We start from the raw sequence: 24,742 nt of genomic DNA on the forward strand, positions 1-24,742 counted from the left end.
AGTGCGATTTTTTAGGTTGGCAGTACTTTTTAAACTCGTGTCCGCGCCATTTTTTTTACCTATTTACCGATTAAGTGCACGTGTGCGCGCCACTTTTAAAATTTTTTACCGATTTAGTGCGATTTTTTAGGTTGGCATTACTTTTTAAACACGTGTCCGCGCAATTTTTTTAATTTAGTTACCGGATTAGCGTGATTTTTAGGTTAGAAATTGTTTTTTAAACACGTGTCCGCGCCATTTTTAAATTTTTTACCGATTTAGTGCGATTTTTTAGGTTGGCATTACTTTTTAAACACGGGTCCGCGCCATTTTTAAAATTTTTTACCGATTTAGTGCGATTTTTTAGGTTGGCAGTACTTTTTAAACACGTGTCCGCGCCATTTTTAATTTTTTTACCGATTTAGTGCGATTTTTTAGGTTGGCATTACTTTTTAAACACGGGTCCGCGCCATTTTTAAAATTTTTTACCGATTTAGTACGATTTTTTGGGTTGGCATTACTTTTTAAACACGTGTCCGGGCCATTTTTTTTATTTAGTTACCGGATTGGCGTGATTTTTAGGTTAGAAATTGTTTTTTAAACACGTGTCCGCGTCATTTTTTTTTATTTATTTACCGACTAAGTGCACGTGGCCGCGCCAGTTTTAAATTTTGTTACCGATTTAGTGCGATTTTTTAGGTTGGCATTACTTTTTAAACACGTGTCCGCGCCATTTATTTTATTTATTTACCGATTAAGTGCACGTGGCCGCGCCATTTTTAAATTTTATTACCGATTTAGTGTGATTTTTTAGGTTGGCATTACATTTTAAACACGGGTCCGCGCCATTTTTAAAATTTTTTACCGATTTAGTACGATTTTTTGGGTTGGCATTACTTTTTAAACACGTGTCCGCGCCATTTTTAAAGTTTTTTACCGATTTAGTACGATTTTTTGGGTTGGCATTACTTTTTAAACACGTGTCCGGGCCATTTTTTTTATTTAGTTACCTGTTTAGCGTGATTTTTAGGTTAGAAATTGTTTTTTAAACACGTGTCCGCGCCATTTTTTTTTATTTATTTACCGATTAAGTGCACGTGTCCGCGCCATTTTTAAAATTTTTTACCGATTTAGTACGATTTTTTGGGTTGGCATTACTTTTTAAACACGTGTCCGCGCCATTTTTAAAATTTTTTACCGATTTAGTACGATTTTTTGGGTTGGCATTACTTTTTAAACACGTGTCCGGGCCTTTTTTTTTATTTAGTTACCGGATTAGCGTGATTTTTAGGTTAGAAATTGTTTTTTAAACACGTGTCCGCGCCATTTTTTTTATTTATTTACCGATTAAGTGCACGTGGCCGCGCCATTTTTAAATTTTGTTACCGATTTAGTGCGATTTTTTAGGTTGGCATTACTTTTTAAACACGTGTCCGCGCCACCTTTTTTATTTATTTACCGATTAAGTGCACGTGTCCGCGCCATTTTTAAAATTTTTTACCGATTTAGTGCGATTTTTTAGGTTGGCTTTACTTTTTAAACACGTGTCCGCACCATTTATTTTATTTATTTACCGATTAAGTGCACGTGGCCGCGCCATTTTTAAATTTTATTACCGATTTAGTGTGATTTTTTAGGTTGGCATTACTTTTTAAACACGGGTCCGCGCCATTTTTAAAATTTTTTACCGATTTAGTACGATTTTTTGGGTTGGCATTACTTTTTAAACACGTGTCCGCGCCATTTTTAAAATTATTTACCGATTTAGTACGATTTTTTGGGTTGGCATTACTTTTTAAACACGTGTCCGGGCCATTTTTTTTATTTAGTTACCGGATTAGCGTGATTTTTAGGTTAGAAATTGTTTTTTAAACACGTGTCCGCGCCATTTTTTTAATTTAGTTACCGGATTAGCGTGATTTTTAGGTTAGAAATTGTTTTTTAAACACGTGTCCGCGTCATTTTTTTTTTTATTTATTTACCGACTAAGTGCACGTGGCCGCGCCATTTTTAAATTTTGTTACCGATTTAGTGCGATTTTTTAGGTTGGCATTACTTTTTAAACACGTGTCCGCGCCACCTTTTTTAAATTTAGTTACCGGATTAGCGTGATTTTTAGGTTAGAAATTGTTTTTTAAACACGTGTCCGCGCCATTTTTTTTATTTAGTTACCGGATTAGCGTGATTTTTAGGTTAGAAATTGTTTTTTAAACACGTGTCCGGGCCATTTTTTTTATTTAGTTACCGGATTAGCGTGATTTTTAGGTTAGAAATTGTTTTTTAAACACGTGTCCGCGCCATTTTTTTTTATTTATTTACCGATTAAGTGCACGTGGCCGCGCCATTTTTAAATTTTGTTACCGATTTAGTGCGATTTTTTAGGTTGGCATTACTTTTTAAACACGTGTCCGCGCCACCTTTTTTATTTATTTACCGATTAAGTGCACGTGTCCGCGCCATTTTTAAAATTTTTTACCGATTTAGTGCGATTTTTTAGGTTGGCTTTACTTTTTAAACACGTGTCCGCGCCATTTATTTTATTTATTTACCGATTAAGTGCACGTGGCCGCGCCATTTTTAAATTTTGTTACCGATTTAGTGCGATTTTTTAGGTTGGCATTACTTTTTAAACACGTGTCCGCGCCACCTTTTTTATTTATTTACCGATTAAGTGCACGTGTCCGCGCCATTTTTTACCGATTTAGTGCGATTTTTTAGGTTGGCATTACTTTTTAAACACGTGTCCGCGCCATTTTTTTAATTTAGTCACCGGATTTTGTCCGCGCCATTTTTTTAATTTGGTTACCGGTTTAGTACGATTATCGTACTAATGGTTGATATCACTTATTCACAAACCTTTTAAAACCGATTTAAAATAATTTGATTTAGCGCGATTTTTTTTAAACACTTTAATTGTACATTATTTTCCACTTACCTTTTTCTTCTATTTTTTTTTAGCTCAAAAATGCCTATAATTTATTGAACTTTTATTTGCCCCCCAATAAAAGACACATTTCTTTAGCGTTTATTAAAAAAACATAATAAATCACAGAAATATAACAACGTTTAATGATAATTATTGTCAGTTAAAAAATAATTTCTGAAGAACCTGATGAAGAATGCCTTTGAAATCCTCCGAATCCTGCAGGCCCGCTGCAACCAGTCAGTAAAGCAATCCCTAATAAAAAAACATATAATAAATGCATAAAAAGTAAGTTTAAAACTTACAACACAGACACCAGCTCTTGAGGTCTCAAAATTCATAACTCCAAGTGGAAATTGCAATGGTTAGCACATTTGACGACCTAAAACGATTATTAATTTTACTTCAGCAACTTTAGATTTACTCACTGTTTAATACAATCTTTGCATTCGTGTTGGGCGACCCTTGAAGGTGGAAGCAACATGTGATAAAAATGTCTAAGAAACAAATAAATTATTTATGATTAATATAAATAAAAATAATAAGAGCTGCATTTACAATCGTCGGATAAATTTATTTATTTATAAAAAAAATTGTAACAATTATTCATATTACATGATACCACGATTAACAGACTTAACCGAAATTTATACGAGAATTGTAAAAGCTGCTCTTGGAGGGATTGACGCTATTTGTCAATGTAGATAAAAAATTTAGATAAAGGTTAAAATTATACACACACCAAAAATGGAAAAACAAATAAACCAAACCTAAGATTAATGTTACAAAATAAAACAAAAATATTTTCTGTACCCAAAATTACAAACCCAAAACCTCGGTTAATAAAAAAAATAATATACTAAAACCCGGTTTAAAAAAGACTGAATTAAAAATTAATTCGCCAATCAATATGATCACGTGATCAGCAGTTTGACTGCAATTGGGTTAATGTAAACCGACCTTTATTATATTATAAAAAAAGTTAGAATTAATTTAAATTTACCTACCTGATAAAGGAAAGTATGTACTTATAACAAGACTCGAGCTTTACATTAAATAAAATCCGCTACCGAAATCAGCCACCAAATTCATTAAATTAAGAAAAAAATATTGACAAAAAATCGCTTAAAGTGGAAATAAATGAGAAAGCAATTGCTGACTGTGATAATGTGACACCGTTAAAAAAACAAAGAGAAAAAATTATAAACGCGCATTACCCATAAAATATTTTATTCTCAGTCCAAATAATTTTTGCTGGTGCCATAATCGACTAAATGAGCCAGTTGGTGATTTTAAATTGACCCACACTGTACCATCGAAAACAAATGGTCTCGTGGCACAGTGCAGATACCACCAGGAAAAGGAAACAGTGTGATGATTATAATAAAAGACGGGAACGCCACTCAAACTCATGGCAAATGGGAGAAAAGCAGAGGCGGACGCGATGAAATTCACTGATCTAATTATGATTCTTGGGTGACCTGAACAATTCTCTTAAATAAACAGGCAATGATTAATTTCCTTTTGTGACCATTTTAATTTTTTAATTTTGTTTATTTTTATTTTTTTTTATTTTTTTTTTATTTTTTTATTTTTTTATTTTTTATTTTTATTTTTTTAAATTTATTTTTGTGTTTTTTTGTGTGTTTTTTTTTTTAATGAATGCAAAACCATCCTAGAGAATGCCTGTATTTAGTGTACTATTTTATGCTCGCAGCATCTCCTCTACATATCTAGGATATGTATTTGCACGACAACTAATACCGTTTATAGGTATGTGTCTATCGAGGAGCATCAGCACGACTAACACACTCAAATTAATGAGATCGAGTCTTTATTCGATTTTACTACGAGCTTAGTACACCATTGATACATTAACAAATCTAGGGGTTTGCTATTTTTTTTTTTTTTTTGATTAATTTTGATAAAATTTAGTCATAGGAAAATAATCAGTGCCCACTTATTCAAGAGAATCATACTCACCCACATTTAAGAAATCATAATTAGATCAGTCAATTCCATCGAATCCAAATTTTTTTTTATTATTTCCTCCACTTTTCCCCCAACATGCCATGAGTTGGAGCGACGTTCACTTACGTCTTCTATTATAATCACCAGATAGTTTCCTTTTCCCAATGGTTCAGCACCATGCTACGAGACCATTTGTTTTCAATGTGACAATGTGAATTAATTCAAAATCCCCGGTTGGCCCAGTAGGCGATGGTGACGCAAGCAAAAAATTACTTGGAGTGAGGAAAATATCTCATAAGTAAAATTGCATTCATAGCTTTTTCTTCAATGAATTTGAAACAAATTGAATGACTGCAGTCAGTCAGCATCAGCGGTTACATCTATTCCCATTTGAAGCAATAATATGACGGAAAAGAAAAAAAAGAAAAAAAAGAAAAAAAAGACGAAAAAAAAGGAAAGAAAGAGAAGAAAAGATAGAGTGAAGAATAAAGTAAATTAAAGCAAGAAAAGAAAAGACGCGTAAAAATTATGAATTTTGTTGGCTACTTTCGGTAGTGGTGAAAAAACGTTACATCAGAACACGAATTCCGTACATACTTCCCTTTTTTATTAGAGATGTGCTTATCAATACGTATTTATACCAAACTGTAGGACGACATGAATGTTAAATTTAAAAATAAAAGACAAAATAATTGCAGTAAATAAATTTAAATCGTTAAGCACACCTCTATTAAGATGATACTGATGTTTAAATAGCATCAAAGAGTCTTTTTAAAATAATTTATTGATACAGAACGTCTCAAAATGAGGATGGAAATTAATAAAATTAATATCAAGCCAATGATGCTACAGAAACAGCAGCAGCCAAGCCAAAAAGTTTAAAACGAATTAATTATTTTCGGTTCACTTTCATAAAAAATATTGTTGTGCAAAAAGCGTACTCTTGGCTTTTATGTATTATATAAGTTGTCATGGTAACAGATTAGTCATTTGCATCGTAATGGTTTTTTACGAAAGTGGACCGAAAGAACAAAATTCTAATTCTGAAATAAAATAATTCGTTTTCATTTGAATTTGTTTAAATTTAAACTTAAACTGATTCGCGCTTCGAATTAAATAAAAAATGGAAACAAATTATTCTTTAATTCGGAATTAAAATTTAAATCATTTGCTGTAAACTGGCCTTTAATTACTGAATCGACTGAATCATAAAACGTGAAACGAAATGAATTAAAATAATTCTGAATTAAATTTAAATCGCTTGCTGTAAACCGGCCCTTAATTGCAATCAAATTATTTCAAGTACTTGAATAAATTTCATTTAAATTCAAAATGAAAATTTAATAAATAAATTAAACCGGCCGTGAAAGTGCGTGCATTCAAGTTCAAGGTAAATTTGTCTCATTTCGAAATTAAAGTTCGATTTCATTTGAATTTGTTTAAATTTAAAATTAAACGGACTCGCGCTTCGAATTGAATTGAAAACGAAAACAAACTATTCTTTAATTCGGAATTAAAATTTAAATCGTTTACTGTAAACTGGCCCTAAATTGCAATCAAATTATTTCAAGTACTTGAATAAATTTCATTTAAATTCAAAATTAAAATTTAATAAATAAATTAAACCGGCCGTGAAAGTGCGTGCATTCAAGTTCAAGGTTAATTTGTCTCATTTCGAAATTAAAGTTCGATTTCATTTGAATTTGTTTAAATTTAAAATTAAATTAAAATTAAACGGACTCGCGCTTCGAACTGAATTGAAAACGAAAACAAATTATTCTTTAATTCGGAATTAAAATTTAAATCGTTTACTGTAAACCGGCCCTAAATTGCAATCAAATTATTTCAAGTACTTGAATAAATTTCATTTAAATTCAAAATTAAAATTTAATAAATAAATTAAACCGGCCGTGAAAGTGCGTGCATTCAAGTTCAAGGTAAATTTGTCTCATTTCGAAATTAAAGTTCGATTTCATTTGAATTTGTTTAAATTTAAAATTAAACGGACTCGCGCTTCGAATTGAATTGAAAACGAAAACAAACTATTCTTTAATTCGGAATTAAAATTTATAATCGTTTACTGTAAACCGGCCCTAAATTGCAATCAAATTATTTCAAGTACTTGAATAAATTTCATTTAAATTCAAAATGAAAATTTAATAAATAAATTAAACCGGCCGTGAAAGTGCGTGCATTCAAGTTCAAGGTAAATTTGTCTCATTTCGAAATTAAAGTTCGATTTCATTTGAATTTGTTTAAATTTAAAATTAAACGGACTCGCGCTTCGAATTGAATTGAAAACGAAAACAAACTATTCTTTAATTCGGAATTAAAATTTAAATCGTTTACTGTAAACTGGCCCTAAATTGCAATCAAATTATTTCAAGTACTTGAATAAATTTCATTTAAATTCAAAATTAAAATTTAATAAATAAATTAAACCGGCCGTGAAAGTGCGTGCATTCAAGTTCAAGGTTAATTTGTCTCATTTCGAAATTAAAGTTCGATTTCATTTGAATTTGTTTAAATTTAAAATTAAATTAAAATTAAACGGACTCGCGCTTCGAACTGAATTGAAAACGAAAACAAATTATTCTTTAATTCGGAATTAAAATTTAAATCGTTTACTGTAAACCGGCCCTAAATTGCAATCAAATTATTTCAAGTACTTGAATAAATTTCATTTAAATTCAAAATTAAAATTTAATAAATAAATTAAACCGGCCGTGAAAGTGCGTGCATTCAAGTTCAAGGTAAATTTGTCTCATTTCGAAATTAAAGTTCGATTTCATTTGAATTTGTTTAAATTTAAAATTAAACGGACTCGCGCTTCGAATTGAATTGAAAACGAAAACAAACTATTCTTTAATTCGGAATTAAAATTTATAATCGTTTACTGTAAACTGGCCCTAAATTGCAATCAAATTATTTCAAGTACTTGAATAAATTTCATTTAAATTCAAAATTAAAATTTAATAAATAAATTAAACCGGCCGTGAAAGTGCGTGCATTCAAGTTCAAGGTAAATTTGTCTCATTTCGAAATTAAAGTTCGATTTCATTTGAATTTAAATTAAAATTAAACGGACTCGCGCTTCGAATTGAATTGAAAACGAAAACAAACTATTCTTTAATTCGGAATTAAAATTTATAATCGTTTACTGTAAACTGGCCCTAAATTGCAATCAAATTATTTCAAGTACTTGAATAAATTTCATTTAAATTCAAAATTAAAATTTAATAAATAAATTAAACCGGCCGTGAAAGTGCGTGCATTCAAGTTCAAGGTAAATTTGTCTCATTTCGAAATTAAAGTTCGATTTCATTTGAATTTGTTTAAATTTAAAATTAAACGGACTCGCGCTTCGAATTGAATTGAAAACGAAAACAAACTATTCTTTAATTCGGAATTAAAATTTATAATCGTTTACTGTAAACTGGCCCTAAATTGCAATCAAATTATTTCAAGTACTTGAATAAATTTCATTTAAATTCAAAATTAAAATTTAATAAATAAATTAAACCGGCCGTGAAAGGGCGTGCATTCAAGTTCAAGGTAAATTTGTCTCATTTCGAAATTAAAGTTCGATTTCATTTGAATTTGTTTAAATTTAAAATTAAACGGACTCGCGCTTTGAATTGAATTGAAAACGAAAACAAACTATTCTTTAATTCGGAATTAAAATTTAAATCGTTTACTGTAAACTGGCCCTAAATTGCAATCAAATTATTTCAAGTACTTGAATAAATTTCATTTAAATTCAAAATTAAAATTTAATAAATAAATTAAACCGGCCGTGAAAGTGCGTGCATTCAAGTTCAAGGTTAATTTGTCTCATTTCGAAATTAAAGTTCGATTTCATTTGAATTTGTTTAAATTTAAAATTAAATTAAAATTAAACGGACTCGCGCTTCGAACTGAATTGAAAACGAAAACAAATTATTCTTTAATTCGGAATTAAAATTTAAATCGTTTACTGTAAACCGGCCCTAAATTGCAATCAAATTATTTCAAGTACTTGAATAAATTTCATTTAAATTCAAAATTAAAATTTAATAAATAAATTAAACCGGCCGTGAAAGTGCGTGCATTCAAGTTCAAGGTAAATTTGTCTCATTTCGAAATTAAAGTTCGATTTCATTTGAATTTGTTTAAATTTAAAATTAAACGGACTCGCGCTTCGAATTGAATTGAAAACGAAAACAAACTATTCTTTAATTCGGAATTAAAATTTATAATCGTTTACTGTAAACTGGCCCTAAATTGCAATCAAATTATTTCAAGTACTTGAATAAATTTCATTTAAATTCAAAATTAAAATTTAATAAATAAATTAAACCGGCCGTGAAAGTGCGTGCATTCAAGTTCAAGGTAAATTTGTCTCATTTCGAAATTAAAGTTCGATTTCATTTGAATTTGTTTAAATTTAAAATTAAACGGACTCGCGCTTCGAATTGAATTGAAAACGAAAACAAACTATTCTTTAATTCGGAATTAAAATTTAAATCGTTTACTGTAAACTGGCCCTAAATTGCAATCAAATTATTTCAAGTACTTGAATAAATTTCATTTAAATTCAAAATTAAAATTTAATAAATAAATTAAACCGGCCGTGAAAGTGCGTGCATTCAAGTTCAAGGTTAATTTGTCTCATTTCGAAATTAAAGTTCGATTTCATTTGAATTTGTTTAAATTTAAAATTAAATTAAAATTAAACGGACTCGCGCTTCGAACTGAATTGAAAACGAAAACAAATTATTCTTTAATTCGGAATTAAAATTTAAATCGTTTACTGTAAACCGGCCCTAAATTGCAATCAAATTATTTCAAGTACTTGAATAAATTTCATTTAAATTCAAAATTAAAATTTAATAAATAAATTAAACCGGCCGTGAAAGTGCGTGCATTCAAGTTCAAGGTAAATTTGTCTCATTTCGAAATTAAAGTTCGATTTCATTTGAATTTAAATTAAAATTAAACGGACTCGCGCTTCGAATTGAATTGAAAACGAAAACAAACTATTCTTTAATTCGGAATTAAAATTTATAATCGTTTACTGTAAACCGGCCCTAAATTGCAATCAAATTATTTCAAGTACTTGAATAAATTTCATTTAAATTCAAAATGAAAATTTAATAAATAAATTAAACCGGCCGTGAAAGTGCGTGCATTCAAGTTCAAGGTAAATTTGTCTCATTTCGAAATTAAAGTTCGATTTCATTTGAATTTAAATTAAAATTAAACGGACTCGCGCTTCGAATTGAATTGAAAACGAAAACAAACTATTCTTTAATTCGGAATTAAAATTTATAATCGTTTACTGTAAACCGGCCCTAAATTGCAATCAAATTATTTCAAGTACTTGAATAAATTTCATTTAAATTCAAAATGAAAATTTAATAAATAAATTAAACCGGCCGTGAAAGTGCGTGCATTCAAGTTCAAGGTTAATTTGTCTCATTTCGAAATTAAAGTTCGATTTCATTTGAATTTGTTTAAATTTAAAATTAAATTAAAATTAAACGGACTCGCGCTTCGAACTGAATTGAAAACGAAAACAAATTATTCTTTAATTCGGAATTAAAATTTAAATCGTTTACTGTAAACCGGCCCTAAATTGCAATCAAATTATTTCAAGTACTTGAATAAATTTCATTTAAATTCAAAATTAAAATTTAATAAATAAATTAAACCGGCCGTGAAAGTGCGTGCATTCAAGTTCAAGGTAAATTTGTCTCATTTCGAAATTAAAGTTCGATTTCATTTGAATTTAAATTAAAATTAAACGGACTCGCGCTTCGAATTGAATTGAAAACGAAAACAAACTATTCTTTAATTCGGAATTAAAATTTATAATCGTTTACTGTAAACTGGCCCTAAATTGCAATCAAATTATTTCAAGTACTTGAATAAATTTCATTTAAATTCAAAATTAAAATTTAATAAATAAATTAAACCGGCCGTGAAAGTGCGTGCATTCAAGTTCAAGGTAAATTTGTCTCATTTCGAAATTAAAGTTCGATTTCATTTGAATTTAAATTAAAATTAAACGGACTCGCGCTTCGAATTGAATTGAAAACGAAAACAAACTATTCTTTAATTCGGAATTAAAATTTATAATCGTTTACTGTAAACCGGCCCTAAATTGCAATCAAATTATTTCAAGTACTTGAATAAATTTCATTTAAATTCAAAATTAAAATTTAATAAATAAATTAAACCGGCCGTGAAAGGGCGTGCATTCAAGTTCAAGGTAAATTTGTCTCATTTCGAAATTAAAGTTCGATTTCATTTGAATTTGTTTAAATTTAAAATTAAATTAAAATTAAACGGACTCGCGCTTCGAACTGAATTGAAAACGAAAACAAATTATTCTTTAATTCGGAATTAAAATTTAAATCGTTTACTGTAAACCGGCCCTAAATTGCAATCAAATTATTTCAAGTACTTGAATAAATTTCATTTAAATTCAAAATTAAAATTTAATAAATAAATTAAACCGGCCGTGAAAGTGCGTGCATTCAAGTTCAAGGTTAATTTGTCTCATTTCGAAATTAAAGTTCGATTTCATTTGAATTTGTTTAAATTTAAAATTAAATTAAAATTAAACGGACTCGCGCTTCGAACTGAATTGAAAACGAAAACAAATTATTCTTTAATTCGGAATTAAAATTTAAATCGTTTACTGTAAACCGGCCCTAAATTGCAATCAAATTATTTCAAGTACTTGAATAAATTTCATTTAAATTCAAAATTAAAATTTAATAAATAAATTAAACCGGCCGTGAAAGTGCGTGCATTCAAGTTCAAGGTAAATTTGTCTCATTTCGAAATTAAAGTTCGATTTCATTTGAATTTAAATTAAAATTAAACGGACTCGCGCTTCGAATTGAATTGAAAACGAAAACAAACTATTCTTTAATTCGGAATTAAAATTTATAATCGTTTACTGTAAACTGGCCCTAAATTGCAATCAAATTATTTCAAGTACTTGAATAAATTTCATTTAAATTCAAAATTAAAATTTAATAAATAAATTAAACCGGCCGTGAAAGTGCGTGCATTCAAGTTCAAGGTAAATTTGTCTCATTTCGAAATTAAAGTTCGATTTCATTTGAATTTAAATTAAAATTAAACGGACTCGCGCTTCGAATTGAATTGAAAACGAAAACAAACTATTCTTTAATTCGGAATTAAAATTTATAATCGTTTACTGTAAACTGGCCCTAAATTGCAATCAAATTATTTCAAGTACTTGAATAAATTTCATTTAAATTCAAAATTAAAATTTAATAAATAAATTAAACCGGCCGTGAAAGTGCGTGCATTCAAGTTCAAGGTAAATTTGTCTCATTTCGAAATTAAAGTTCGATTTCATTTGAATTTAAATTAAAATTAAACGGACTCGCGCTTCGAATTGAATTGAAAACGAAAACAAACTATTCTTTAATTCGGAATTAAAATTTATAATCGTTTACTGTAAACTGGCCCTAAATTGCAATCAAATTATTTCAAGTACTTGAATAAATTTCATTTAAATTCAAAATTAAAATTTAATAAATAAATTAAACCGGCCGTGAAAGTGCGTGCATTCAAGTTCAAGGTTAATTTGTCTCATTTCGAAATTAAAGTTCGATTTCATTTGAATTTGTTTAAATTTAAAATTAAATTAAAATTAAACGGACTCGCGCTTCGAACTGAATTGAAAACGAAAACAAATTATTCTTTAATTCGGAATTAAAATTTAAATCGTTTACTGTAAACCGGCCCTAAATTGCAATCAAATTATTTCAAGTACTTGAATAAATTTCATTTAAATTCAAAATGAAAATTTAATAAATAAATTAAACCGGCCGTGAAAGTGCGTGCATTCAAGTTCAAGGTAAATTTGTCTCATTTCGAAATTAAAGTTCGATTTCATTTGAATTTGTTTAAATTTAAAATTAAATTAAAATTAAACGGACTCGCGCTTCGAACTGAATTGAAAACGAAAACAAATTATTCTTTAATTCGGAATTAAAATTTAAATCGTTTACTGTAAACCGGCCCTAAATTGCAATCAAATTATTTCAAGTACTTGAATAAATTTCATTTAAATTCAAAATTAAAATTTAATAAATAAATTAAACCGGCCGTGAAAGTGCGTGCATTCAAGTTCAAGGTTAATTTGTCTCATTTCGAAATTAAAGTTCGATTTCATTTGAATTTAAATTAAAATTAAACGGACTCGCGCTTCGAATTGAATTGAAAACGAAAACAAACTATTCTTTAATTCGGAATTAAAATTTATAATCGTTTACTGTAAACTGGCCCTAAATTGCAATCAAATTATTTCAAGTACTTGAATAAATTTCATTTAAATTCAAAATTAAAATTTAATAAATAAATTAAACCGGCCGTGAAAGTGCGTGCATTCAAGTTCAAGGTTAATTTGTCTCATTTCGAAATTAAAGTTCGATTTCATTTGAATTTGTTTAAATTTAAAATTAAATTAAAATTAAACGGACTCGCGCTTCGAACTGAATTGAAAACGAAAACAAATTATTCTTTAATTCGGAATTAAAATTTAAATCGTTTACTGTAAACCGGCCCTAAATTGCAATCAAATTATTTCAAGTACTTGAATAAATTTCATTTAAATTCAAAATTAAAATTTAATAAATAAATTAAACCGGCCGTGAAAGTGCGTGCATTCAAGTTCAAGGTAAATTTGTCTCATTTCGAAATTAAAGTTCGATTTCATTTGAATTTAAATTAAAATTAAACGGACTCGCGCTTCGAATTGAATTGAAAACGAAAACAAACTATTCTTTAATTCGGAATTAAAATTTATAATCGTTTACTGTAAACTGGCCCTAAATTGCAATCAAATTATTTCAAGTACTTGAATAAATTTCATTTAAATTCAAAATTAAAATTTAATAAATAAATTAAACCGGCCGTGAAAGTGCGTGCATTCAAGTTCAAGGTAAATTTGTCTCATTTCGAAATTAAAGTTCGATTTCATTTGAATTTAAATTAAAATTAAACGGACTCGCGCTTCGAATTGAATTGAAAACGAAAACAAACTATTCTTTAATTCGGAATTAAAATTTATAATCGTTTACTGTAAACCGGCCCTAAATTGCAATCAAATTATTTCAAGTACTTGAATAAATTTCATTTAAATTCAAAATTAAAATTTAATAAATAAATTAAACCGGCCGTGAAAGGGCGTGCATTCAAGTTCAAGGTAAATTTGTCTCATTTCGAAATTAAAGTTCGATTTCATTTGAATTTGTTTAAATTTAAAATTAAATTAAAATTAAACGGACTCGCGCTTCGAATTGAATTGAAAACGAAAACAAACTATTCTTTAATTCGGAATTAAAATTTAAATCGTTTACTGTAAACTGGCCCTAAATTGCAATCAAATTATTTCAAGTACTTGAATAAATTTCATTTAAATTCAAAATTAAAATTTAATAAATAAATTAAACCGGCCGTGAAAGTGCGTGCATTCAAGTTCAAGGTTAATTTGTCTCATTTCGAAATTAAAGTTCGATTTCATTTGAATTTGTTTAAATTTAAAATTAAACGGACTCGCGCTTCGAACTGAATTGAAAACGAAAACAAATTATTCTTTAATTCGGAATTAAAATTTAAATCGTTTACTGTAAACCGGCCCTAAATTGCAATCAAATTATTTCAAGTACTTGAATAAATTTCATTTAAATTCAAAATTAAAATTTAATAAATAAATTAAACCGGCCGTGAAAGTGCGTGCATTCAAGTTCAAGGTAAATTTGTCTCATTTCGAAATTAAAGTTCGATTTCATTTGAATTTAAATTAAAATTAAACGGACTCGCGCTTCGAATTGAATTGAAAACGAAAACAAACTATTCTTTAATTCGGAATTAAAATTTATAATCGTTTACTGTAAACTGGCCCTAAATTGCAATCAAATTATTTCAAGTACTTGAATAAATTTCATTTAAATTCAAAATTAAAATTTAATAAATAAATTAAACCGGCCGTGAAAGTGCGTGCATTCAAGTTCAAGGTAAATTTGTCTCATTTCGAAATTAAAGTTCGATTTCATTTGAATTTAAATTAAAATTAAACGGACTCGCGCTTCGAATTGAATTGAAAACGAAAACAAACTATTCTTTAATTCGGAATTAAAATTTATAATCGTTTACTGTAAACCGGCCCTAAATTGCAATCAAATTATTTCAAGTACTTGAATAAATTTCATTTAAATTCAAAATTAAAATTTAATAAATAAATTAAACCGGCCGTGAAAGTGCGTGCATTCAAGTTCAAGGTTAATTTGTCTCATTTCGAAATTAAAGTTCGATTTCATTTGAATTTGTTTAAATTTAAAATTAAACGGACTCGCGCTTCGAACTGAATTGAAAACGAAAACAAATTAACCGGCCCTTGACTGCATTGAAATTATTTCGAATACTTGAATAAATTTGATTTACGTTCAAAATTAAAGTTTAACAAATGAATTAAACCGGCCGCTAGATTGTGTCGTTTCAAAATTAAAGTTTAATTCGCGCCCCAATTTAATAAAAGTGTACTTGCGGTTAAATCGTCCCTTGTACAAAATATCCTTAAAATTTCGCAGCACAACACAGCACAGCACAGAATCACTTTAATTAATTCGTGTCGCGGTCGCGGTTTAATAATTTATTTAATAATTTAACGAACAAGACGCACGCACAGACACACGTCCGACCGCTCCGGCCGCCGCCCGAAAACTGCCGCTCTCACGCAACAGTTGACGTACCTGTCAAAAAAAGTACACGTGTTCGGACAAATTTGCACCGTATACGAGGGCGCCTCAAAAATTTCAGCGCCCGCCACTAAATTTAAGCCACTTTAAAAATAGAAAATTACATTTTTTTCAAACAGCGTGCACACACTGCGTGTAACAAAGGTGTTGAGAATATAAAAATGTCCTGTAAACCACTTATTCAGCCCAAAGCCAGAATTTTAATAACTTTTAGAACGCCCCCGTATTGGAAAATCGATAATCGGGACGTATGTGACGTTTGTGACGTTTTAGTGGAAACAAAGTCTGCCAACTTTAAAACATTTTATATGAGGGCGCCCCAAAAATTATTGTCCCCGCCATTAATTTTAATCCATTTTAAAAATCGAAAATTATTTATTTTTCAAACAGCCCTCTAACACGTGGACACACTGAGTGTTGAGACTAGAAAAATTGTCCTGCAAGCCACTTGTACACCACAAAGTTAAGATTTCAAACATTTTTAAAACTGCCCCCGTATTTGTAGTTCAAGAAAATCAATAATCTGGTGACTTTAGTGACGTATTTAGTGGAAATCAAGTGCGCCAACACTAAATCTTTGTATACGAGGGTGGTTTGAAATTATATACGAGGGTCGGTTATTGTGTATTTAGATAAAACTTACCAGTTGTGTGAAAATTAATTTGTCGATTTGTAGATAAATATATTTGTCACCTTTTAAGCAATTTTGGACAAGTTTAAAGCTAAAACATAATTAAAATGCCAACCTAAAAAATCGCACTAAATCGGTAACAAAATTTTAAAAATGGCGCGGACACGTGCACTTAATCGGTAAATAAATAAAAAAATGGCGCGGTTACGTGTTTAAAAAGTAATGCCAACCTAAAAAATTGCACAAAATTGGTTAAAAAATTTAAAAATGGTGCGGACACGTGTTTAAAAAACAATTTCAAACCTAAAAATCACGCTAATCCGGTAACTAAATTAAAAAAATGGCGCGGACCCGTGTTTAAAAAGTAATGCCAACCTAAAAAATCGCACTAAATCGGTAACAAAATTTAAAATGGCGCGGGCACTTAATCGGTAACAAAATTTAAAAATGGCGCGGACACGTGCACTTCATCGGAAAATAAATAAAACAAATGGCGCGGACACGTGTTTAAAAAAACAATTTCTAACCTAAAAATCACGCTAATCCGGTAACTAAATTTAAAAAAATGGCGCGGACACGTGTTTAAAAAGTAATGCCAACCTAAAAAATCGCACTAAATCGGTAACAAAATTTAAAATGGCGCGGGCACTTAATCGGTAACAAAATTTAAAAATGGCGCGGACACGTGCACTTGATCGGTAAATAAATAAAGCAAATGGCGCGGACACGTGTTTAAAAAACAATTTCTAACCTAAAAATCACGCTAATCCGGTAACTAAATTAAAAAAACTGGCGCGGACACGTGTTTAAAAAGTAATGCCAACCTAAAAAATCGCACTAAATCGGTAATAAAATTTAAAAATGGCGCGGACACGTGCACTTGTTCGGTAAATAAATAAAAAAAATGGCGCGGGCACGTGTTTAAAAAACAATTTCTAACCTAAAAATAACGCTAATCCGGTAACTAAATTAAAAAAATGGCGCGGTTACATGTTTAAAATGTAATGCGAACCTAAAAAATTGCTCTAAATCGGTAACAAAAAAAAAAGTGGGAAAAAAAAGGAGAAAGAGGGTGAATTACATACAGTCTATTCAATATTTATGGATTTCCATATGTCTTAACAACCCACAAAAGTTGTTAAAAGTCCACAAAAAGTCCATATGTTCAATTTTCGTCGCAGTTTTTGTCGGTTTTGGGTACCCGGAACATTTCTCGAGCAATAGCTCCGGAACTATCAGAGATAACCCCATGAAGTTTATTATCGTTGGAAAGCTCTTTGAATTATCTATTTTCTTCAAAAAAAAAATATTGTTCTCCGACTAATAGTTTTTGAGCAAATTGCAGATAAATGCAAAAATTGGTGAAATTTTAAAAAATTCATAACAAAAAATCTGTTAGAAACCTCAGTTTTCTTGCCTAAATTCCGCCCGTTCCACTTCGACCACTCATTGAAGATAGCCGTTAAACGTTTTCGGAAGACACTTTGGCGCCGGTGTGAGCGTCCACCACCACGTCCCGGTGACGCATGCCTTCGACCTAGTGCTCCGCCCTCGAGCGGTGGGTCGGTTCAGTTGTGATCGAGCGTCGCGTTCGTGTGGTGTCGCCGGTGCCTAGCGACGAACACCATGCCAGTGAACGACCAGTCTGTGATCGCGTCTGGTTGTGACACCTCCGAGGGTTCGTAGCTACGGGGATGGCGTTGCCGCTCAGCTGCTCGAAGCGCGTGAAGGAGGTGCTCTCCGAACAGCACCTGGACATCATGGCCACCAAGATCCTGGCGCCCGTCAAGACCGAGCGCCAAATTTTGGAGAACTCGATGCTGGAGGACGACCCCAACGCCAACTGCGCCGTCACCCAGGAGGAGAAGACGCGCCCCCGGTGGGGACCCCAGCACAAGGGGGCTCAGGAGCTGGCCAATCTCTACAGCAAGGGTACGCGACGCGCGAATCAATGAAATTCCACGGTGATGACATAAGGTTTGGCGACAACGCGGCCCCCGACTATATTTAACTGTAGGCCACGACGTCTCAATGGAGACCAAAATGCAGTGGCGTACACATGGGGGTTTCACTCGTGATGATTTATTAAAATGAGAATGACACCTGTCCAATTATTTTTGGTGGTGTGTTTGTTTCCTCAATTTGACGTTTAAACCTCCTAGATTCAAAAATTTGAAATAATGTAAAATGATTGTCATTCTAAAAATGTCGCTTTACCTATCGTATTATAACAATCATTTCACTCACTAGAGATTTGTGGGGAAATATCTGATAACAAATCTGAACGAAGTCGTTGTTGATTTCTAATAATTTAGAAAATGCGATAACAGTACTTTTATTTTGATTGATATTTTCTCAACAATGTTAGAAAAAACAACGGTCAAAGCGAATTTCAGCGAATCTATCATACGGAGGACTAGATTAAGAGAAACAATATTCTGTACTTTCCAAAAAATTGACACACAGCAGAGTAAAATGAGGACGCCAAATAGTTTTAAATTCATAACTCAAAAACTAAAAGTCGTAGAGCAATGCGGTTTGTTCCATTGAATTCAGCGGCTCATTTTCTGTATTATACGAGCTTTTCATGAGATTTAAAATTTTTATTTTTTTTTGCTAAAATTTCCTGTGTAATACACATGCCTGCAAGAAAATGAAAAAAAAAATTTTTTTTTTAAATTCGTTTTATCATACTTTTTCGTATTTATATATGCCTTTACAACTCTCTAGAGTTGTTAAAAGTCCAAAAAAAGTCCATATGTTCGATTTTTTGATGTTTGATTTTTTCAATTTTCGTCGCAATTTTTGTCGATTTTGGGTACCCGGAACATTTGTTGAGCAATAGCTCCGGAACTATCAGAGATAACCCCATGAAGTTTATTATCGTTGGAAAGCTCTTTGAATTATCTATTTTTTTCAAAAAAAAATATTGTTCTCCGACTAATAGTTTTTGAGCAAATTGCAGATAAATGCAAAAATTGGTAAAATTTTAAAAAATTCATAACTAAAAAACTATTGGGAATTTGGCAATTTTTTCGATGCCAATCGATTCCCCGGATCATTTTGCATAGGTGTGAATTAAAACAGTTCCACTTTTTCAAACAGTTTAGTCGTAATTGAGAAAATAAAAAAAATTAAAAAAATTAACACCCCCCTCTACAAAATGGCCAAACGCTGCGATTACGGTCAAAGATACAAGAAAAATGTTGAGAAAAAAGTTGTGGAGAATTAAATTAAACTATCGAAAACAGGGACGTTCTATTAGTACGTCGTTTCGTGTCCTAAGCTATAGTAATCCGTAGTTTTACCTCTGGCATCTTTATGGCAAATTATGTTTGTTGTCCCGCACCTGAATTTAAATGCGGTTTAACGACCTTTCCTTGCACTTGGCCTAATCACGAAGAACCGTCGCTTTTGTTGAGCCACCACACCTACGCCACGTCCAGTCCAGTTGCCTCTTATCTGATTGTGCTTTCGTCTGATTGATCTTCAACCTTTTCGCTGACCTGACCCACATTTTACTCAAATACAAACACGAGAACAGTATTGTGTCTCGAACAATAATTAAGCGTAAAGCTCGAGGCTTTCTAAATTTAGTTCAGTCGACTTTTTATAGATTTCGAAGAGGCGGCACTAATAACATATTCAAATATCATCATCAGAGAAAAATTTAAATTATATTAAGTGACGTCCACTTTTTCTGCATCGCACTGGAAACAATAAGTGTTGAAGGAAAGCGAAAACCGACACGAAGCAGTTCACAATGAAAATAGAGAGGATAAATTTTAATCACATGTCATGTGCTTACACGTCATACGAGCCAATATTTACTGATTTAATACAACAGTTTGTAACGGATTTTTCATATTTAGCATCACCTTGATTCCGGAATATTATCTAAGACGCGTTATCTCGTGTGTTATTGATGCAGTAATTACTAAATGTTGACTTTTCCAAACTACACACTAAGATTGTGTCCAAGTTTTGCGGAGAAAAACATGTTTTTCGTTTCACTGGCTCATTTTATTTTTAAGCGGTGTGCAAAAGAGCGTCTATTATGATTTTTGGTGAAAGTAGTTCCGCTTCAATACTACATTAACCAATCTATTGATTTGGAAAAGTTTAGTGCAACAAATGCTTAACACCAGACTTGTTTTTTATTTAAACGAATTTTTAATTAAATGTCTTGCAAATAATTAAATCCGATATTAATTTTTGCCAATATGGACAATGAGTTTATCTTTATTGTCCCTACTTTTATCAATGATGTTTCGTAAAAAAGGCAATCATATTATTCTTGCATAATTATCTACAGCGTGAGAAAAATTTATTTAAATACACGTGCTTGTCTAGGTTTATCTTTCGTCTGTCTTTTGTTTTTTAATGAGAATTTGGCGTAATTAAGGTATAATTACGTGTTTTAGATACGGTTGGTATGGCGATATTTTGCTTGTTTTAGATTAAAAAATAGTTCAAATTCTTTCATGTCCTAGATCTATTAACGCTTTAATGAAAGAATGTTATTGCACATGTGCTGGTTGTGAGACAAATAACGTTGGAATTGAACTAATATTGAGTGAGAATGGCGTTTGCAAAGGATCGATCGGTGAAAAAAACTTAAAAGTTTTTACACAATTTGTCACTGCAGTGATGTGATGTTTATTTATTTAGAGCACGTAAAATTGCGCAAAAACGAACTATTTCTGGAATTGTTAAGTGACATTTTATTCGCTAATATTTGGCAGATGTTAGCATTCTTTCGACAGGTCATCAAAATTATTACACTGACGTTTTCTTAAACAACAGCCCACATCAAAATTACTAAAACGTGATTATTGTCAATAAAATGATTTATTCCCCGATTTAAAAATTTGGCTATTTTTGATGCGCTTCCGGGTTGTATTATTATCCCTAATACCTGGCTTTAGTCCCTATTAACGTAACAAGTTCGTGGAGAATTTTTCTCATTAAAGAATCCTAACAAAATAAAATAAAAGAATCGCTATAATTTAACAAATTACCTTTAATCGCAACGCATTTGGAAAAATAATTGAACTGAAACTCATTCCTTGATAACAATCATTTGGGATTGTTTCCTTAAATAGAATTAGAACTAAAACAAGTGGTGGTTTTTTCAATTCTATGTTCAAGTGGTACAATAAAATTTTACTACCAAGGTTTGCAAAATAAAGGCGTGTTTTAATACGTCATTAGAGGGTGATTAATCTGCTAGATAATTTCAGTCGACTATAATCACCATGAAAAATGCCAAGTGTGTAAAAATAATCGTATTTTAAGTAATTAACTTTCCGTTTTTTCCGTAAATAGCAACATCTGTAGCACAAAATTAGTCACTGCACAAATACAGGTGTTAATTTTTTTCAAAAACCAAAATTTTGTAAGAAATGATTAAAAAAGAATAAATTCTGAAATTTTCTACCACAAAACTTGTTTTTTGCTGACGGTTGTGTCCAGCTAATCTATAATTAAATAAGATTTCCCTTGTGGATTACCGTAATAGGTTTTGCTGAAGTTGGCAGTTGTATTAAATTATTTCAGTTTTACGAAAAATAGTTATATATAGTTATGTACAGTTAGTTGTCGTGTTTTTTACATTCATACATGTTGTATGAGAAAATTTAAATTATGTCTCCATAGAGGAATTAATGCTGAAAAGTGAGGCCTTGTTATCATCACTAACGTTTGCTTTAGATTAACCTTTTTGCTTAACTTAGCTTGCGGTTACGTGTAATTACAATACAATAAAAGATTTGCAACGACACAAAGCATCATGCAGATACGTGTCAATCTGTACGTACGAAGCTACTTCACCTTTAACTAAATTTACATAAAATAAGTCGTAACATGTTCAAGAAATGTGTTTAAATATTCGGATTTAGAACAGAAACGTGTTATCATTCGTAAGTTTTTGGCAAAATTAAATTATCACTCGAGTGGTAATAAATCCGTTACGAAATTACGTCAAGGTACAAAAAAGGAAACCACCTCTCGATGACATAATATCTCGCGAAAATGAATCATTGTAGTTTCACGCTATAGTGAGCGTTAAAACGTAAAAAATGCCACTTTAATTCGTGTTTTATTGATGTGTTTGTCTAATCGACAGTGTGTTTTATTCTGATAGGTGCTTATTTAGGAAGAATCGATCTTGTCGTCGATATTACTTAGCACAAGTTCGTTTATTATGCATTGATGACATTTCATATTATTCCGATGACCCATTAAACTCGATTATTTTTAATATTCCTCCTAGTTTACACTAATACTGGGCCCAAGTGTAATTAGCCGAGTCACACCGCTCCCTTTTTGCAGGGAAGCGGACTCAGGAATGCATCTGCGTGGGAATCTGCTTGACCCTTATGGTGGTCAACTTCTTCTTCATAATATTCCACGTCCGTATGGACAACTTGAGCACGATTTTGGTGGCGGCGTTTTGCGGCATTGTGACGGCGGATTTCGGCTCGGGACTCGTGCACTGGGCGGCCGACACGTGGGGCTCGGTGGAGCTCCCCATCTTGGGCAAAGTGAGTGGAGAGCGAAATGTTTGATATTTTAAATTTTGTGTAGAATTTTTTGCGGCCGTTCCGCGAACACCACATCGATCCGACGTCCATCACCCGCCACGACTTTATCGAAACCAACGGTGATAACTTCATGGTGACCATTCCGTTTCTGGCGAGGATGGTTTGGGATTTTCTGACGCTGCCTGCGGACGGGGTCGAGAGGAAGTTCACGTGGAATTGCTACGTGTTTCTGTTGGCGATTTTCGTGGCAATGACCAATCAGGTAGAGTTAATTATTGATTCGAATTAATTCCTCGGGTCGTGTGTGCGCTTTTAGATCAGCTCGCGATATAATACTTTATAAAATGATAGGGCCCGTGGCAAACACGCACACCTGGGGTAACGCGCCCGATAAATCTGAGTTCATTTGCTGATTGGAGCCACTTTCCAGATACACAAGTGGTCGCACACCTACTTCGGGCTGCCGGCGTGGGTGGTGTGGCTGCAGGAGCACCATGTGATTCTGCCGAGGCGCCACCACCGCATCCACCATGTGGCCCCGCATGAGACCTACTTTTGCATCACCACCGGGTGGCTCAATTGGCCGTTGGAGAAGCTGCGCTTTTGGAGCATCCTAGAGCTGCTGATTGAACACACCACGGGCTACAAACCGCGGGCTGATGATATGAAGTGGGCGCAAAAGGGCACGTGATATTTTTGTCTTTGTTATGAATGGGGTTTGTTTTGTTAGTTCTACGTGTCTGTGGAATAATTGCCAAAAGTTCATTTAGTTGATTTAGCGATTTATTGGTGATAGAGAACACCACGTTTTGTTCGATTCAATAAATACATAATCAAGTGCCTGATTTTAAGATTGGACAACGAATGTAATGTACTTTTATTGTTACAAAATCATGTTAACCATTGGGGACCAAGCGATGGGCCTTGGGCCAATTTTTTAAATGTTTAATAGTTCTTACAATTTAGCCTAATGATTTGATCAATTTTAGATTTATTGAAGCTAGTCTTAAACACTCCAGGGATAATCTACACGCACTACCAAAGTAGTTAGAGTGCCTGATTTAGGTACTTTATGAATCATTATCATTACAAACACGCTTAACACCCAGTAGGGTAATTTGTACGACTTATGACTAGGCTAAGGTTTTTAATTCTCAACTTGTTTGCAATTATTTAATTATTTGAGCTTTATGACGAGCTCCGTCTGCGTTTTATTCAATTAATCAATAAGCAGTCGTACGCTAGAAACTACCACAAAAAATGGTTTGTTAACTAGACAAACACTGTGATTTAAACATCGCAATAAATCGCAGTTATTTTTACCATTTCTAGACAAAACTGCAATGGTGCGCTCAGCTCCATTTGCGTGTGCGTCATCTGACATTTCTCTCACTACGTTTACACAGCAGGGGCATAGCGGTGACAAACTATCAAATATTTTTTGAGGTTACGAAGTTGTTACAAAAAATACAGATTCACAAAACAAGAACTAATAAACGCAGAATCAAAAACCTAACGAAACGCAAATCACAAAACACAATAAACGAACAGAAAATACTTACGATTAACACCGATAACACACACTTTCGACAACGATGCGACGACGTCTATAATTTACTGTCAATGTCAATTAATGTTCAAGGATACCACCCTTAGATAGCCCTTAGCTGTTTAAATTTGCATTGTTTTTGACAATTTTTATAGCTTTGTGTTGGTAATGAAAAAATGAAATTGACGCACACGCAAATCGAGCTGACCGCCACTATAATAGACAAGACGGTATTTTATAAAGTCTGGAACAAATGCAATTATTTTATACAATAAAGTTGCTTGAATTTAATGTGTTTTATTTTTTTCGCACCAAATTGTTAACTAAACTTAAAAAAATCGTAACAATCAAAATTTCATC

The 24,742-nt window shown here is 31.7% G+C and overlaps 1 protein-coding gene and 1 long non-coding RNA gene across 4 annotated transcripts; one reads left to right on the top strand and one right to left on the bottom strand.

Moving 5' to 3' along the window:
- Nucleotides 1–2,951: 2,951 nt before the first annotated feature.
- LOC103313286 (uncharacterized) lies at nucleotides 2,952–20,460 on the bottom strand. Of its 3 annotated transcripts, none has more exons than XR_010334373.1 (4): nucleotides 19,638–20,460; nucleotides 3,331–3,399; nucleotides 3,208–3,284; nucleotides 2,952–3,157 (listed from the first exon to the last, which is right to left on the bottom strand). It is a non-coding gene; the product is annotated as an uncharacterized LOC103313286 (long non-coding RNA). The 3 variants fall into 3 exon arrangements; XR_010334372.1 differs by lacking the exon at nucleotides 19,638–20,460 and adding an exon at nucleotides 15,443–16,403; XR_010334371.1 differs by lacking the exon at nucleotides 19,638–20,460 and adding an exon at nucleotides 15,447–16,395.
- On the top strand, nucleotides 17,838–24,673 carry Kua. Its single transcript, XM_970269.5, has 4 exons — nucleotides 17,838–18,220; nucleotides 22,622–22,833; nucleotides 22,877–23,095; nucleotides 23,264–24,673. The coding sequence occupies exons 1-4, from the start codon at nucleotides 17,983–17,985 to the stop codon at nucleotides 23,522–23,524; spliced, it is 930 nt and encodes a 309-aa protein (XP_975362.1). The 5' UTR covers nucleotides 17,838–17,982; the 3' UTR covers nucleotides 23,525–24,673.
- Nucleotides 24,674–24,742: the final 69 nt, after the last annotated feature.

The sequence above is a fragment of the Tribolium castaneum genome, chromosome 5, assembly GCF_031307605.1.
Source record: "Tribolium castaneum strain GA2 chromosome 5, icTriCast1.1, whole genome shotgun sequence".
In the NCBI taxonomy this organism is placed as follows: Eukaryota; Metazoa; Arthropoda; class Insecta; order Coleoptera; family Tenebrionidae; genus Tribolium; species Tribolium castaneum.